The 17,537-nt window shown below is 38.8% G+C and overlaps 2 protein-coding genes across 3 annotated transcripts in view; one reads left to right on the forward strand and one right to left on the reverse strand.

Annotated features, from left to right (window-relative positions):
- Positions 1-2,766, reverse strand: part of LOC125236275 (sodium/calcium exchanger regulatory protein 1) — a 29,292-nt gene extending 26,526 nt beyond the window's left edge. Inside the window, exon 1 of the mRNA XM_048142998.1 lies at positions 2,614-2,766. Within this exon, the coding sequence (XP_047998955.1) occupies positions 2,614-2,683 (70 nt within the window). The 5' untranslated portion in view covers positions 2,684-2,766. The remainder of the gene's footprint in view (positions 1-2,613) is intronic.
- LOC125236273 (neo-calmodulin) overlaps positions 1-17,537 on the forward strand; it is a 53,026-nt gene that overhangs the window by 10,200 nt on the left and 25,289 nt on the right. Inside the window, exon 2 of one of the 2 annotated variants that reach the window (XM_048142993.1) lies at positions 6,743-6,935. In XM_048142993.1, coding sequence (XP_047998950.1) covers positions 6,926-6,935 — 10 coding nt within the window. In that variant the 5' untranslated portion in view covers positions 6,743-6,925. Of the gene's footprint in view, positions 1-6,602; positions 6,936-17,537 lie in introns of those variants that run through there. The other variant, XM_048142992.1, reaches the window with a different exon arrangement.

Raw genomic sequence — 17,537 nt, forward strand, 5'->3', positions numbered from 1 at the left:
CCCTTTGCCTTCACTATCATCACTCGGTAAAAATGGCGCTGCTTGAGAGCTTGTAATACGCTGCCCATAATACCGATTCAGGTATCACAAAACAATGTATAGTGGAAACTGTACCTCACATATAGATTTTAAAAAAATCTACCATGGCATTTGTCTATCTTTTACGGAAAACTCACACCATTTTTATGATTTAAGAAAAGAACTACTCTGTTAAAATTACTCCTCAATTTCCTCGTGTAGGTACTGATGGTACGGACAGCAACATAAATGTGTGCACACCTGTATTCAATTTTGAACCTTCTTTCCCAATGATAAGTTTCGATACGTAATACGTATAGATATTTATAGACGTGGCTGTACACAAGGCTGTCTCGCTTCCCCTAAGTCATCTTACATTTCAAATTTCTATGAGTACCTAGTCGTTCCCCCAACGTCAATTGGTATAAATTAGCATTTTATATTATGTCCATCCGTATCAATCAGAGTTGATAGATCTCATTCAAGAAAGTAAATTGGATTTAAAATTGACAACGTTTTGATGATAATGTTTCAAGATATGACAAAAATAATGTCGATAATTGCTTGATTTTACAGTATTTTAAATTACTTATTGCTTCTTTTTTCTTTTTTTTTATAAATGGGCTTACTTTTGGTCACAGACTAGCCAAAGGCAAAGACGTGGCCTACGATGGAGTGAACTTGCCCAGGAGATATCTGTTCACTCTTGATTTGAAAGTTGCCGGGTTATATGAGCTCGTTACAGTTCATATACTTAACTAGTCTACCTACTGTTCCCAGGCTTAACATGCGCATTATATCGTCACTACTTTTAAAAACTCTCGTATCTCATGCTTCTCTTCAAAGTTAAAACGCAGTAAGTCTATATGCATTCCATACATACTTACTACAATTTTCTTTTCATTGACAGACGAAGATACAAGTTTTTTTAAAAGTAGTGACGATATGTTGTTCCTAATTGCACACAGTCATGTAGCCATTTATGAGTCTGGCCTTGATAATTTTCACTAACTGTTCTAATGATTAGGTTTCAATTGCCAGATTTATCGATTGTTAGATGTTTTTGGCGATTCTATGGCCTGTAAATAGGTGCATTGAAGTAGGTATAGGTATAGTTCTTCGTATTATGTTTTATAACGTACTTTTTATAGTAAAATCAATTTGACTTTATCTTCCTTAAGACATTTAATATCCTTGTACATTTTCATGTCCAAGTAGTTAACTAGGTATGTATATGTGTACACGTGACAAAATTGTTAAGTTCAATATTTAGGTAGGTGTGTCTTCTTTTCTACGAAAGTCAAAGCGACAAAGTTTATACAGTTTTACCAACCTATTCGCTAAGTGCGTTTTCACATCATCCGATCCGATACCGGATGTAGGACCGAAGGCGCCATCTTCGATTTTTGCTTACCTTCGAGGGAGATGCATATAAGTAGAAAGTAAGCACATACGATAGGTATATCAGTTTCGTGACAAATTTGTGATAAGGGTAGGTATAAATGACTAATTGGTCAACTAGTCGTTTTACCCGGCACGGGAGATCGTTATCCACTTCATAATGGCGGTAGATTGAAGCTTATGCGGTGACACTGAATTACTAATGATAACTGTGGCAGCTAAATTGCTGCCCATACGTAGAAATATTATTTTAATTGTGTAAATGTAGGGTAGATATCTATCGAAACTAGATTATCATTAAGCGGCTGTATATAGTTACTAAGTATTTGTTCATATTAAATTTACAAAAATATCTAAATAACGACGAGGACTATAAATATTAATTACCAACACTATTATTTTAAATTAAGAATAGGTTTAATATATATATATATAAGTGACTACGATTGAAACTTGTCTCTTCATCAATGTATTTAAATAAATTCCTCTTGCTATTGCATGTTAATCTATTGTTTTCCTTTTAGAAAACTACCAAAACAGTTCAATAAAACATGTTTTCAGTGGGGCATTTTCAGAATTTGGGACCCCCCAATTAGCGAAAGTTGTTAACAAAAATTAACTTACTGTCAGTTTTGTGACGATAATTAAGCGTGAAATTTCTATAAAAATATTGTTTTTGTGTTAATAACATAAACTTTAAGCGATAATCTACATTCAGAATGTGAAAAAAGTTAATTTTTAGACATATTTGATGCTTAACTGTCGTCACAAAACTGACAGCGAGTTAATTTTTGTTAACAACTTTCGCTAATTGGGGTGTCCCAAATTCTGAAAATGCCCAGTAACACCTGTAGATATTACGTGAATACTTATTTCACGTCTCTTAAATATTCCATGTGTACAGTATTTCCATTGCAAATTAATGAAGTTAAAAAAAAGGTTTTAATAGTAATTGACCTGCCCCGCCCATATTATTAATTAATGTATGTCTATTTTGGCATTATTCACGCACGTTCTCTTCAAGAAATTGCATTAAAAATCATCTTAAAACTCAATCGACCGGTTAAATAACAGCGAGTTGCAAAACAGTTAGGTATGTGGTAACGCAGCGCCGACGACCGGCTAGGATATCGCGAAGCCGGCCGGCAATCGATTTCTAAAACAAATTTCAAGAAATACAAGAAAAAAACTCACCCAAAGCCTTCATGAATTCGTCGAAGTTCTCCGACGACGTCATCTTGTATTTCTTGCCGACGAATTCCATTTTTAATTTGTAGTTATTTGTTTCGTAAAAAATAACCTAGCTGACGCCGTACCGGACGAATCGCGAATGAATAACCGCGCCACGGCACGCATGCCCATTGCCCATCTCGCTGAGTGAATGGAAGACCGGCTGAACGAGTGAACGGAACGAACTGACTCATTCGACCTTGGTAGTGATGCGTCTCGGTTATCGAGAGCGAGTTCAATGGCCTTGCACAAACAGAGTAATCTTGTGCAAAACGCCGCGGTTGGTCTCAAAGCATAGCTACGAATATTTTTCAACGAACGCTGTTGTACCCGAGTCCTGTGTGACCTGATAATGGTGCATAATACGATAAACATTTATGTGAACTTTAGAATTTTACATATTTTAATCGATGATTTAGTTCACAACACTTCGGCTGTATTGCCATCTCTTTTTGTTACATTACAAAACTTGATTATGATACACGATATCAACGCGCACCCCTATAGGGTACATTACGACCCTAAATAAATTACGAAGGGTAATACTATTGGAAAGTTGTAGCTACGAGTAGATTTGTGAGTGTGTTTGTGTACGGGACACGTCCCACTTTGTCGATTGCTTTAAAGCCGCTTTGTCAGTTTAGTCATAATTAGTTATAAAGATACAAGTAAATCTCGCTTGGGACGTTTTACTAAACACTGACGTTTATTCTATTAAAATTCTTACCTACATGCTTCCATATCGATAAGGTTTGATTTCGTACGCGTCGCATCGCCGTCGCGCGACCATCGCGCGACCGTCGCTCACGCAAGCCACGGCGTTATTCGTTTAAATTTTCTTTTTATAAATAAGGCCTGAGATGAAATGCTTATTCCTGAATTTAGAGCGCTTTTTATGAAAATCCAAATCACGTGAGTAGGTAGGGTTCTTCAGTATAGGCAGAGTATAATAAGGAGTACAGGCAAATCGTACAGTATGGCCACTCCCGCTCCCCGCTGAAAGCGCCGCCCACCCCCTCTCGGTTACCTCACAGTTATCGCCTGTCAAAAACGCGAACAGTCGACCTGTCATATTTCACTCGTACAAGCATAGTACGCGTTCACCTACACGAGCTTAGACTGTGTGCTAGGAACGCGCCTCTTTCATTATACATATTTGATCGCCGTGTCCGAGGTTCTAGGTGTTCCCCCCACATCTAAGGGTAGAGTAACCTTAAGGCTAGCGTATTTTTAACCCCCAACTGTCTGTCTGTCTGTGTGTGTGTCTGTCTGTGGCATCGTATCTCCCGAACGGATGAACCGATTTAGATTTAGTTTTTTTTTGTTTGAAAGCTGAATTAAGTAGTCGGGAGTGTTCATGAATGGAAATCGGTCCACTATGTCAGTGGTTTTCTCAAAGTTTTAATTTTGTGGTTAGGTTAGTTGCGAGTTTACACGCGCGTGACATTGCCTAGGTAGGTACACTTGGTTTTGACGAGGGTTTTCCCTGATTTGTTCATACAAACCTACGCTCGAATGAAATACTACTTAGGGCCACTTGCACCAACGAAAGTGGAGGGTTAACCCACCATTTTATATGGAATTTGACAAATGACAGCCCACTAACCCTGAGTTAAGTGGTTGGTGCAAGTGGGCCTTAGTTACCTACTCTGAAACCGATTTTTAAGTATTGAAACTATCGTTCACATTCATAATTTCAAACCTCTCAAAGTCACCGGAATCATACAATCAGGCGCAATCACGACACAAAAAGAAATGATTTATCACAGTCAACAAAGGAGACTTTCCAGCGCAGATGGTTCCATTTGCTCGAAGTGCAATAAGGATCAACATTAATAGAATTTTTGTTGGAGTTTGAGATAAAATGGTCCTTATTACAATTCAAAAATAAAGAGCTTTCGGCGCTAGAAAGTCACAAATGATTGAGCGACAAAACTTTCAAAGCAACAGGGACGGATCCATCGATCTATTTATAGACCAATAGTATCAATTGTTGCGAGATCGAAGTATCTATTTATAACCCATTGTATAGTCCTTTTTAGAAGCTTCTCCATGGAAAGGACTATTAAGTACTTAAGTAAGTATAAGTAGTTGAGTTACTATCCTAATATTTATATCCCTTTTAGACTAGGTATATTTAACCTTAAATCATCATCCTCCTTGCGTTATCCCGGCATTTGCCACGGCTCAAGGGAGCCTGGGGTCCATTGTGACAACTAATTTACTAATCCCAAGATGTGGCGTAGATCCTCGGAAATGGATCGAAACATTTCGAGCGTTATAACGATTTATAAATATGTTTCAGTCTCACGGGAGTTGTATAGTTAAAATTTGGCGTAGGTAGGTAGATACTTGTTTTACGAAAGCAGCTGTCATCTGATGACGTTCCAACCCAAAGGGAATTAGTCCAACGATTAAGTTTAGTTGAAGTATCAGAAATAAATACTTTTGAAAACTGAACTTAATAATTTGTGAAAGAAGTCCCATAATATTTATTTATTATTTATTTAATAAAATAAATAAATATGTACCTAATGATTGGCAACATTACTGCAATTTACCATAATTGTTGTCGTGCCATGTTGATCGGGTGTGTGTTTGTTATGTTCGTATCTTGCAGAACATGCAAGTTGTGGACTGATCTATCTTCTGAGGTGTTCCCCTTGCGCTATGACCCATGTAGAGTGATGGTAGGTGGACTAAATGGTGGTCGCTTACAGATGTAAGAAGCGCTTGGCATTCGTTAGCTCGTTGGGTGGACTTTCTGGAAGTTGCAAAGTTCTTAGGAGCTGTTTGGTCGAACAGAAGCGTTTGTGAATAACGACCCTGGGATAGGGTTGTAAATAGAAAAAAAACCAAATGTTTTTTTTTCAGAATTATGAAAAAAAACCGAGCACCATGGTTTTTTTTCTAAATATGGTTTTTTTTTCAGATGATCAAATAATACGACAATAACGGTTTTTCGTGAGTTGTAACGTGTTTCAATAACAATAACGTACATTTTAATTCAGTATACAAACGTTTATTGGGGAATTCCCGATGCGGCGTGTAGCGTGGAGAGGCGGTGGTGTTGCCAACAGTAAATAGTGATAACTACAAACTACAGATTTCGTAAATGTTACTTTTATAAGACCAGAAATTAAAGTTATTTGATTAAATTCGTTTAATAGTTAACATTAAGTCTAAAAAACCGTATAAAAGTATTAACTACTTTGCAAATTTTGAGATTTCGTACTTTAGAAAAAAAACATACTCCAGAAAAAAAACTGTTTTTTTTTCACGGTTTTTTTTCATGTTTTTTTTTCAAGCCAGAAAAAAAACCGTTTTTTTACAACCCTACCCTGGGACTTAAACCATCAGTCGGCCCTCATGAAAAGGTATCTCATCGGTGGTGTTGACTCGTTTTTCAAATTTGGTAAGATTTTGGACTGATTCGGTACTAGCGGCGACTTCTTGAAAGTTGCACGCTCTTACCGCTAGGCCACCGGCGCGGCGCTGTTTTACGCCTAGGTACCTACTAACAATCCTAATATACCTACTTAGATATGGCATCGTAATTGTTTTGGGAATTCTTTAAAGCGAAGATTATTTTAGGGCGCCAGTTAAGTCCGTTAGAGTTCGCTATAATACCTAATTATTTTCAATTATATTAATATTTATCAATTTTTAAAGCTTAAGTAGTTATAGCATAGCTTAAGGAACCATATTGTGCTATACAACTATATTGTGCTATACATATGTAGGTGTATACACATTCCTTCCGATCAACCATCTAACGTGTTACCCAATCGTTGTAGTTTTCCTTGTAAATAGATCATTTTGTGTAGTTATGTAAATATTTATTTAGACCGATATTTCATATGGATTTACTGAATTCTTTATCAGTGTACTACTTTAATCCATGATAAGAACTTACGTAATCTTTTCGGTTGCCTATTAATAGGTAGGTATACCTATTTTGTCCCTACTACCTACTAGTACAAAAGTCGCGTGATAAAGCCTCACGTTACGCCTCACGCCCGCTAGCCGTCTTATAGTTTCTAAATATTTGTAAATTTATCATTTAGGTAAATGATTTAACATAACATTTCAGATGAAATCAAACAGCTGTTCAAGCAGCTGGAGCCAAAGATCGCGTTCTGCCAGCAGTCTTCATACGAGGACTACAGACGAGCCGTGGCAGAGCTGGGATTGGACACGAGAGTCGTCATCTTCGATGGGAGGGGGAACTCGATGGCCGAGTTGGTACAACAGTATGCCGGCGACCAGTCTGTAGATGATTTTGAGTAAGTGCTGATAGAAAAATAAAGAGTCAAGAAAAGAGCGTACACCCATCTTCAAGGCCGGCAACGCACCTCCAACACTTCTAGTGTTTCGATTGTCCATGGGCGGCAGTGATCGCCTACCGCTTACATGAGCTCTTTTTTCGTCAGTTTAGGCTACAACTCCTCCCTGTGCCATATCACGCGGTTTCGAGAATGACGCTGTGTCCGTAAACGTGTTAAATGTTTGACAACTGTTCCAACACAAACCGGGTAGTTACACTTCATTTTGGATCGCAATAACCTTTATATCAACCACATAAACAAATTAACACATATCACACAGTCATCTCATCAGCATCACATTGTAAATAATTTTTAAGAAAAAAAAACCGCCTTCCTTTGGGGTTCTGGTGATAAATACTTTCAAATGTTGGATTATGTTATCAATTCGTCTGTATATTTTTTCATGGTTGTTATTCGATATCTCCGTCATTTCTGAACCAATTTTGAAATTTGGATGTTTCTGAAGTACTTACAGATGAGAATGATTATCAGAACGGAACTCTAACCAGGGGCGGCTCACTCTTCATCAGCAGTTCTACTGCACCAAATGTCACTGTTCTGGACGTAAGTGCATGCATGCTGTTCTTATAAAAGTACCAAAGTCACTATACTCGTAAGTGTGCCGTTCAGATTTGAGGAGTTCCGTTCTGACCATCATCAGCAGTTCCACTGCACCAAATGTCACTGTTCTGGACGTAAGTGCATGCTGTTCTTATAAAAATACCAAAGTCACTATAAGTGTGCCGTTCAGATTTGAGGAGTTCCATTCTGACCATCATCAGGAGTTCCACTGCACCAAATGTCACTGTTCCGTACGTAAATGCATGCTGTTCCTTTAAAAACACAAAAATCACCATATGTATGCCTTTCAGATTTGAGGAGTTCCCTCGATTTCTCCAGGATTCCATCATCAAAACTGGGTTCTGAGAAAAATGGGACCAATCTGTATGCATATACATTCAATCAAAAAAAAAAATTTCAAAATCGGTCTAGTAACGACGGAGATATCGAGGAACAAACATTAAAAAAAATAAAAAAAATATAGACGAATTGAGAACCCCTTCCCTTGAGATTTGGAAGGCGGTTAAAAATATCTCGGATTTGAATAAAAAATCATGCAACAGCTCGTCACTTATTTGTTCTTGCGTGATGCGTCACAAAATACAATGTTCGTTATAAATACCGGTTAGGTATTTACAATCTACCTATAAATCACCAAAGTATATTATAAAATCACTAAGTATCATGACTTTGTATAAAACAAAGTCGCTTCCCGCTATCAGATTCCCTTATGTATGCTTATAATATACACTAGCTTTTGCCCGCGGCTTCGCTAGCGTTTGAAGAGACAAAAAGTAGCCTATGTCACTCCATCCCTTCAACTATCTCCACTTAAAAATCACGTCAATTCGTCGCTCTGTTTTGCCGTGAAAGACGGACAAACAAACAGACACACACACTTTCCCATTTATAATATTAGTATGGATACATACATGTAGTTCGTTTTCGGTGTAAGGTGTCCAGAGGTTGAGAGGGGGCCAGTTATTGTAGTTATTTGTTGGGTATTTACTCTATATTTGACAGAAACGACGTCTTTCGCCAAACTTTCTGGACACGTGCCAAACCAAGAACAAACGGGCCTCTCGCTCGTTTTTGCCCAGAACATGCAAGTTGTGGACTGATCTATCTTCTGAGGTGTTCCCCTTGCGCTATGACCCATGTAGAGTGATGGTAGGTGGACTAAATGGTGGCCGCTTACAGATGTAAGAATCGCTTGGCATTCGTTAGCTCGTTGGGTGGACGACATCCGCAAAGTTGCGGGTCACAACTTGATGAGACTAGCTCAGGACCGGGAGACATGGCGTACTAGAAGAGAGCCCTATGCTCAGCAGTGGGCGATAAAGGGCTGACATGATGATGATGATGATATGACATGGGGTTCTTCAAGAAACAGGTATTTAGGGTTCTCAAAGGTGGGCACCCTTGTTGTTGCTTATGTCCATGGGCGGCGATGACTGCTTCCCATCAGGCGGCTCGTCTGCTCGTTTGTTAAAAAAAACTTGTTCACTGCAAATATACCACATGCGTACGAGGGTTATGCCAAAAGAAATTAGATACTCAAAATTTACATACTTTATTCTTTATTACAGCTATCTATTTTTTCGAAGTATTCACCGTAAACACGTATACACTTTTCCATCCGTCTAAACCACTTAGAAAATACCGATGACCACTCTTCTTTAGACACCTCAGAAATTTCGTAATTATACGCAGCCAGGGCATCTTCTTTGTTCTCAAATCGCTTTCCTTTTAATTTTTCTTTAATTTTAGGAAAAAGGTAAAAATCACAGGGGGCTAGGTCAGGGGAATATGGGGAGGTGGGGCAGAATAGTTACGTTTTTTGAGCTGAAATAGTCGTGTTCTAGCGGAAGTGTGCGGGGCAGCGTTGTCGTGGTGCCAGAGCAGGTGCCGGGTTCCTGACTTCGGCCGCTTGTCATACCAAGCTGACAGTACTCTTGGGGCACAAACTGTCACATACCATTCTAAATTAACTGCCTTTTGATCTTCTAGCACTATTATAGCAATATGTCCCGTCTTGCAGAAAAATGAGGCAACCATTTGTTTTTGTGTGCTTCGGGTTCGGCGACGTTTTGTTGGCGTCGGCTCATCTTCAAAACACCATACTGTGTACTGTCGCTTTGTTTCGGTATCGTAGTTATATAGCCATGTTTCGTCACCTGTAAGTATATCATATACGTTTTTTTTCTTGCCTGCGTCGAATTTATCTATCATAAATTTGCACCAATCCACGCGACGGTCTTTCTGTAAATCGGTGAGCTTGTGCGGCACCCATCTTGAACAACGCTTATGAAGAGACAGTTTACTATGAATTATAGTTTGCAATGCTGCTGATCCAAAGCCCAGTTCACGCTCGAGCTCTACATATGTAATTCGTCGGTTCGCACGAATTTTATTTTCCACAGCCTGTACATTTCCTTCAGTCACTGCGGTTGGCGGCCGTCCGGTCTTCGCGTCATCTTCAAAGCTCTCCCGTCCTCTTTTAAATTCAGCAAACTAATTAAAAACAGTTGCACGTGAACACGTAGACTCTCCAAAAGTCGAGACTAAAAGTTCAAAACACTCTTGAGGTTTAATAAACCTTTTTTAAAGTCATAATATATCATAACACGAAAATCACGTCGAGTAAGCTCCATTGTTGCGGAAAATTCCCGCCAAAATTATTTATAAAAAAAATAGTTAAAAAAAGAATCGTACGAATTTCCAAGTGTTCCATTTTTAAATTTATAAGCAAATAACCTACCTTTACAATGGTAATGGTATATAACTGGCCAGTATCGATCAAATGACCATGGAGTATCTAACTTCTTTTGGCTAGACCCTCGTAGTTCCTTAAACATACATACATACATACATACAATCACGCCTGTATCCCATAAAGGGGTAGGCAGAGCACATGAAACTACTAAAGCTTCAGGGCCACTCTTGGCAAATAAGGGGTTAAAAGAAAACGAAACTGTGGCATTGCAGTGACAGGTTGCCAGCCTCTCGCCCACACCACAATTTAACCCATATCCCATAGTCGCCTTCTACGACACCCACGGGAAGAAAGGGGGTGGTGAAATTCTTAACCCGTCACCACACAGGCAAACCTTCCTTAAACATTTTGTAAAATAATACAACTTTCTAGAAGAACTATCTTATATAATAAACGAGCAATTCTTGTATATTTATATTATTTATATATAAATATATATACCGAAGATCTCGGAAACCGCTCTAATGATTTGGCTGAAATTTGTTATGTGGGGGTTTTCGGGGGTAAAAAATCGATCTAGCTTAGCCTTAGATCCCGAATTTTCGAGTTTTCATGCATTTTTCTTTCGCGTTAGTAAACGTAAAATATGGTCGTTAATTTCGCCTACCGCGCATCGGCTCCGCGTAGCTCACTCGTAAGAGGTCGGTCTAACGCTCCGTCTTGCGTGAGCGACGGGCGACGCGACGCGACGCGACGCGATGCGACGCGATGCGACGGCGATGGCTCAAGGTCATCGCGTATCCATCGCGCGAAACTTCGGCACTAGCATTTTGGTGATTAGAATCACAAGATTCGCCGTCTTTCACAATGTGCAAATGGTCTAGCGGGTTTGACTTCTAGGTGGAATCGTTTGCGCCATGAGTGTCGTGAGTTCGAATCTCGGCTCACGCAATCTTTTTGCATTTTTATTTACTTTTTTTCTTTTATGTTCTACTAGCTTTTGCCCGCGGCATGGGGTCTCATCCGGAACAGTGCAAAATTATTTCCAAATAGAAATCATAAATGGCGCTAACTGTCACGATTGACGATTATTATTTTTTTATCAAATAGATTTAAAGGTATTTGAAGCGTCATAAATTAAGTACATTATAAATTAAATACAAACATCGATGACAACACAAATTTAATGCATTATTTTAGAAATTTTCAAAGAAATAATATCACGTAATATATTGCTACTGACTATGACGCAACAACGTGAACAACCTGCGCGCGACAGTATCGAGCTACCTAAATTTTATTGCATATTGTCACTAGATGGAGCTGTCACTATCTACAGTATACTGCCAACGAAACGGTGCGATTGTGTGCGTTCCGTTCATTGAGATATATGTACTACGTACTATAGGCGACGTTGCCAGACGGAAACTCTGCACAAGCTGACAAATGCGCGGAGTGCGCGAAGCGGTAATTTACGCGTAGAGTAGTAAGTCCACCATCAGATGTGACACATTATTATATTCCGCCTGTCAACATTATTTATTTATTTATTTACAACTTAAAAAATACAAAGTAAGCGATCACTGCCGCCCATGGACACCCGAAACACCAGGGGTGTTGGAGGTGCGTTGCCGGCCTTTAAGATGGATGTACGCTCTTTTCTTGAAGATTTATCTTCTTCTTTAAAATACAAATATATACTTATATATAATAATATATATATAGTGCGGTCAGTTTTTTTGGACAAAGCGTAGGTATCCATTGTTCTCTTTTTTCATGACCAGGCCAAAGAAAACAGCAAAAAGTGAGCGTGCTAAAAATACAATTTTACTCAATAACTGTTAACAATCAATAAACAAATTAACTTTTTTTTTTATATTATAGTAACATAATTCATAAAGTAGTAAGTAGTTACCTAATAATTTTCCAAATTGAAATAAATATATTTCGCAAATCTATTAGAGGTGAAACACATTAGTAGGAACAATGAAAATGGCACATCTGCGCGGTTAACTTTTTAGTCTATGATTGCGTCACCAAAATCGCGCAGCCTCGCTCCCGCTCGCGTGTTCGTAGAATATTCAGCTGTCAGCCGATAATATTTGTTTGTTAAATAATGTAGGTATACGTTTGTAGTAGTGTGCGTGACAAAAATGTCGTCTATTTCTATTAAACAGCTGCCAATGATCGAAATTCAAATTAGTTGAACAATTTCCATTGAAAAAAAAAGTTTGTAATGCATCGGTCCGAATTGTGGATACTAGTTTTATCATCTTTTAGTAGATACAATTGAATGTAAAATTATTTATTTTGCCTGACACTCTTGAGTATTTTTTATGCCGTTATTTTAATTTTACAATATAATATTTGGAATATAGTGCTTATAATTATTAAATATAAAACATTTTTTAAATACTTTTTGATACAAAATCATACTTCATTGATTTGGAACAATGCTTTTTATCGGACCTACAGTCAACCAATTGGAACCCTAGGCCACTGTAGAACTATGTCATAGTAACGTTATAAATCAGATTGTAAGAAACCTCTTACTGCTTGTCATTTTGACATGGTTGTAGAGTGGCCTAGGGTTCCAATTGGTTGACTGTACATCCGACACTATCGGAAGCGTTTATCGGATGTAGGATGTCGATCTGACACCCGATATCGGATCGGATAATGTGAAAACGGCCTAAGCATTAACCGTTAGTGCGTTTTCACATTATCCGATCCGATATCGGATGTAGGACCGATATCCCATACATTGAAGCCGCCATCTTTGATTTTTGCCTTTGAAATCCTTCCGACATTTGCCACATGCACGACCGATGCGATGCATGCGAAATCAAACCTTATCGATATGGAAGTATGAGACGCGACGATTGCCGACTGGCTAGGATTTCCGAACGCACACGAATGCGCGCTCGGTCGCCGATCTGCGGCGGAGTGGGCCTAGACCTCGACGCGACGCCGCACTTGCGTCGCGCGAAGCGCAAGAGCATTTTAAAACATTATTATTGTACAAACAACGATTTCGGCACTGTTTTGTCTATTTTCATACGTAATACAACTCAATGTAACTCTTCTGTAATGACTGTTTGTGCCAAAATAAAGAGAAAAAAAAAAAAAAAAAAAAAAAAAAAAAAAAAACAAATATAATTATTTATTAACCACATCACCCCCCCGACCAAACCAAACCAAAACACACAACATTTTTGCATTTTTCCCCTCGCTAGGTCGGAAACACGCGTTTTGTCCTTCAATACCAGCAGGTAAAAACCCACTAGTGGATAAAGTAATTTGACCTTGAATATAGTCATATAGTGAATCTAGTGATGACGATGTTTTACCACCTGTGGAACTCCTGGAAGCAGTGATAAACGCGTTTTTTGCGTTGTACTTTCTTCGCTATAGTGAGGGAAAATGTTGTTGTGTATCGTGGTTCAACTATAGAATACTTTCGCTTGCTCGTTTTTCAATTCCACACTCGCCGTTAAAATACAACTTTGCACTCTTGTATAACAAATAACTATGTATTTTATATTTTTGAATATATTTTTTCAAACTGGCACTTAAAAAGAGTTTAAACGTTTTTTTTTCTAAAAACCTAAATTTTTCAACAAAGGTTTTACTTTTCACTTTTCGACATCTATCAATGAGAAAGGACCTTTTGTAGTAAGAAACAATACGATTTTTTTATTTAAAAACGATAATGTAAAACCGGCCAAGAGCGTGTCGGGCCACGCTCAGTGTAGGGTTCCGTAGTTTTCCGTATTTTTCTCAAAAACTACTGAACCTATCAAGTTCAAAACAATTTTCCTAGAAAGTCTTTATAAAGTTCTACATTTGTGATTTTTTTCATATTTTTTAAACATATGGTTCAAAAGTTAGAGGGGGGGGGGACGCACTTTTTTTTCCTTTAGGAGCGATTATTTCCGAAAATATTAATATTATCAAAAAAACGATCTTAGGAAACCCTTATTCATTTTTAAATACCTATCCAACAATATACCACACGTTGGGGTTGGAATGAAACAAATATCAGCCCCCACTTTACATGTAGGGGGTACCCTAATAAAACATTTTTTTCAATTTTTTATTTTTGCACTTTGTTGGCGTGATTGATATACATATTGGTACCAAATTTCAGTTTTCTAGTGCTAACGGTTACTGAGATTATCCGCGGACGGACGGACGGACGGACGGACGGACGGACGGACAGACAGACATGGCGAAACTATAAGGGTTCCTAGTTGACTACGGAACCCTAAAAACGGCCTAAGGGTTACCAAGGCTCGATCGGCGCGCCTAGTGGACGCCAGGCTTAAATTGTCTGGTCTTGGTGTTTTAATAATTTTATGTGTTTATAGTCGTAATTTATTTGCGAAGTATTAATTTTATATCTGTATTTTTAAATTACACTATGTTGTGGTACCGGGAAGCATATTTTAACTTAAAAGGACGTAATGACAACATTTCATACCATGTTTCAGAAAATAAATAGTTTCGGAGTTTAAATTAAGTTTGCAGTGTTTGCACAATTTTATGAATAAAAATATTACTCTCGAAAATGTTTTATCAAATACGTACTTTACATTTTGTTCATTATGTTTACTACATGTACATTCTTAGCTATTATACTTATGTATTTCTTACATAATAATATTCATTTCCATATTTCTAATTAACTACGCGCCTGCTTTAGAGTGCTTTAAATTTTAACAAATCAATGCATCCTTTGGTCGGGGGCTGGGGCCTTTCAACTCAAGGTCGCCGGCGCCGTGGTCGCGGGGCGCGGGGCGTGGGGCGCGGGGTGGGGCGCCGCGGATCTCGTTCATTCAATTCCGCTTGCATGTGTTGCGGACAGAGCGAGTATATTATACGTACGCGGCGAGCACACATACAAGCCGCACGGTAACGCCATCTAGTAATGTTCGACTTTAAACGTCCATGTGACGTTATAGGTTTAGTGCGTGAAAGCTAAAACAGATGTCGCAAGATGTTGCAGTTTGATGACTATTTCGACGTAGGATACTGATAAGAGTTTTGTTGGCCACGCGTGGCTACTGGCGCCATCTAGCTCTTTGAGTGTGGATTAAATTTAGCCCACAGGTCTAGAATACTTAGGACGGCGCCCATTTTTAGAATGGGATTAGGTATCTGTACTAGTATTATTTGATCTGTGGCCGGACTATCGAACGTAGGTCCACTGGTCCACTGTCTATGAGCGCTGGGCGCAGCGCAGACTGAACTGAGCAGTGAGCGGGCCCGTGTCAGCAGTGTATTTTATTCGAATTTTATGTGCTTTAAAATAGTACATTACGATACAAGTGCGTAAAAAAGGAAGTTCGAAACGAGTGGCGATAAATTAAAACACGACCGAAAGGAGTGTTTTAAATCGACACGAGTTACGAATTTCCTTTTCGCACGTGTATCGTACGACGTTTTTCAGTACAGATGAGCCTCCAAAGTTTCGTCCTGGCATATAATGAACCACTTCTCGCACTAGTGCGTTAAAAAAACCCCATCTGTACTGAAAAATATCTATCGACACAAATGTATGTCTTATATGTATTTTTTTTAATATGGCAACAAGAAGTTCTGGTTTAGGATTATATCTCAATAAATGCAGGAATCGCAGGAATTACAATGAACGCCCCTTAAAGAGTAGTCTAATTATATTTTTTTTGTATGGGTACCTTTCCTTGTTAGTATAAAAGCCGGAGTTATTAAAAATAAAATAAAAATAAGAATGAAGATTCTTACAGAAAGAAAAAAGTAAACAATCAATTAATAAAAAATAAAAGAAACAAAAATAAAACTGCAAAAGCACGCCTCAGCCGAGGTTCGAACTCACACCGCTGGCGCGGCGTCCAGACGTCGAAACCGCTAGGCTACGAGCCCGTTGTAATAACTAGTTAATTTTGTGATCCTATTCACCAAAGTCAAGTGCTGTACATATATCGTAAGGTCATCGCACTAGTGTTTCATATTTTTAGTTCACACTTAAATTTTAATATTTTACACAGACAATCTCGTCTCACCGTGCACATAATCAAAGGCTGTCAATACAAGTTACAAAAGTTGTAATTTCCTTACTTTTTAGGCACATTACTCCTTTGGTCAACTTATGTTAATTTGAATATTTTGAATTTTTATTATAAGAAAATATAAAGAATGAAATGTGAGACTAGTAATCAATCGTTATTTCTCTAGTCCGACCTCTCTACGTATTGAATTTGCTTCTAAAAATCAAATAGCTTGATCGCGCGCCCATCGCCATCGCATCGCGTCGCATCGCCGTCGCGGGCCGTCGCGGGCCGTCGCTTACGCAAGACGCTCCCATATGAACACAGCGGTTTGATCGCATCGCGTCGCATCGCGTCGCTTAACATTCGCATGTTCATCGCTAGTTCGTCGCGTCGCATCGCCGTCGCGTTCCGTCGCCCACCTAAGACAAGTCCATAGAGATAGAAGGTTTGATTTCGTCGCATCGCATCGCATCGCGTCGCCGTCGCGGGTTCGTCGCTCACGCAAGACGCGGCGTAAAATGTTCGCATGCAGATCGCAGATGTCAGGGTTTCTACTTTATACTATGTAGAGTTTTTTTTTATCTAAAGACATGATATAAAATAGTTTTTTTTTCTTTTTTAGTGGACCGATTTTCATGAAACGTGGCTAAGAACACAGACTAACTCAGCTTTCAAACAAAAATAAACTAAATCGAAATCGGTTCACCCGTTCGGGAGCTACAGTGCCACAGACAGACACACACAGACAGACAAACAGACAGAGAGACAGACAAACAGACAGACGGACAGACAGACACGTCAAACTTATAACACCCCGTCGTTGTTGCGTCGGGGGTTAAAAAAACGTACCTAAATGAAGAGCTCGCAAAGATACAATCCAAAGTCAACCCATTCCTACATTAGCTTTTACCTCCCTTAATCTTAATATCAAAGGCCGTAAGTGACTTACTTTTCCTATTGGTTTTAGACATTTTCACACGGATATTTAACATCTTACAGCATTCTCAACTGAGGCCGTCTATCATAATATGACCCCGGGTTACTTCATTTTAAAAGTGAGACTAAAATCTTGTTATACTGGACCGTGTCAAGCCAAAGCGAATAGGTATGAGCAATATTGGAAGACCTACTGCGAACATCTTCCGAAAAATCGCGGGGATCTTTCTCGCTCACTCTAAATGCCCTTATCGGTGTGAAAGAGAAACATGACCACGATTTGCGAACTTTGGCAATCGGGGTAGGCCTCATAGC

Source organism: Leguminivora glycinivorella, chromosome 19, assembly GCF_023078275.1.
Source record: "Leguminivora glycinivorella isolate SPB_JAAS2020 chromosome 19, LegGlyc_1.1, whole genome shotgun sequence".
Taxonomy (NCBI): domain Eukaryota; kingdom Metazoa; phylum Arthropoda; class Insecta; order Lepidoptera; family Tortricidae; genus Leguminivora; species Leguminivora glycinivorella.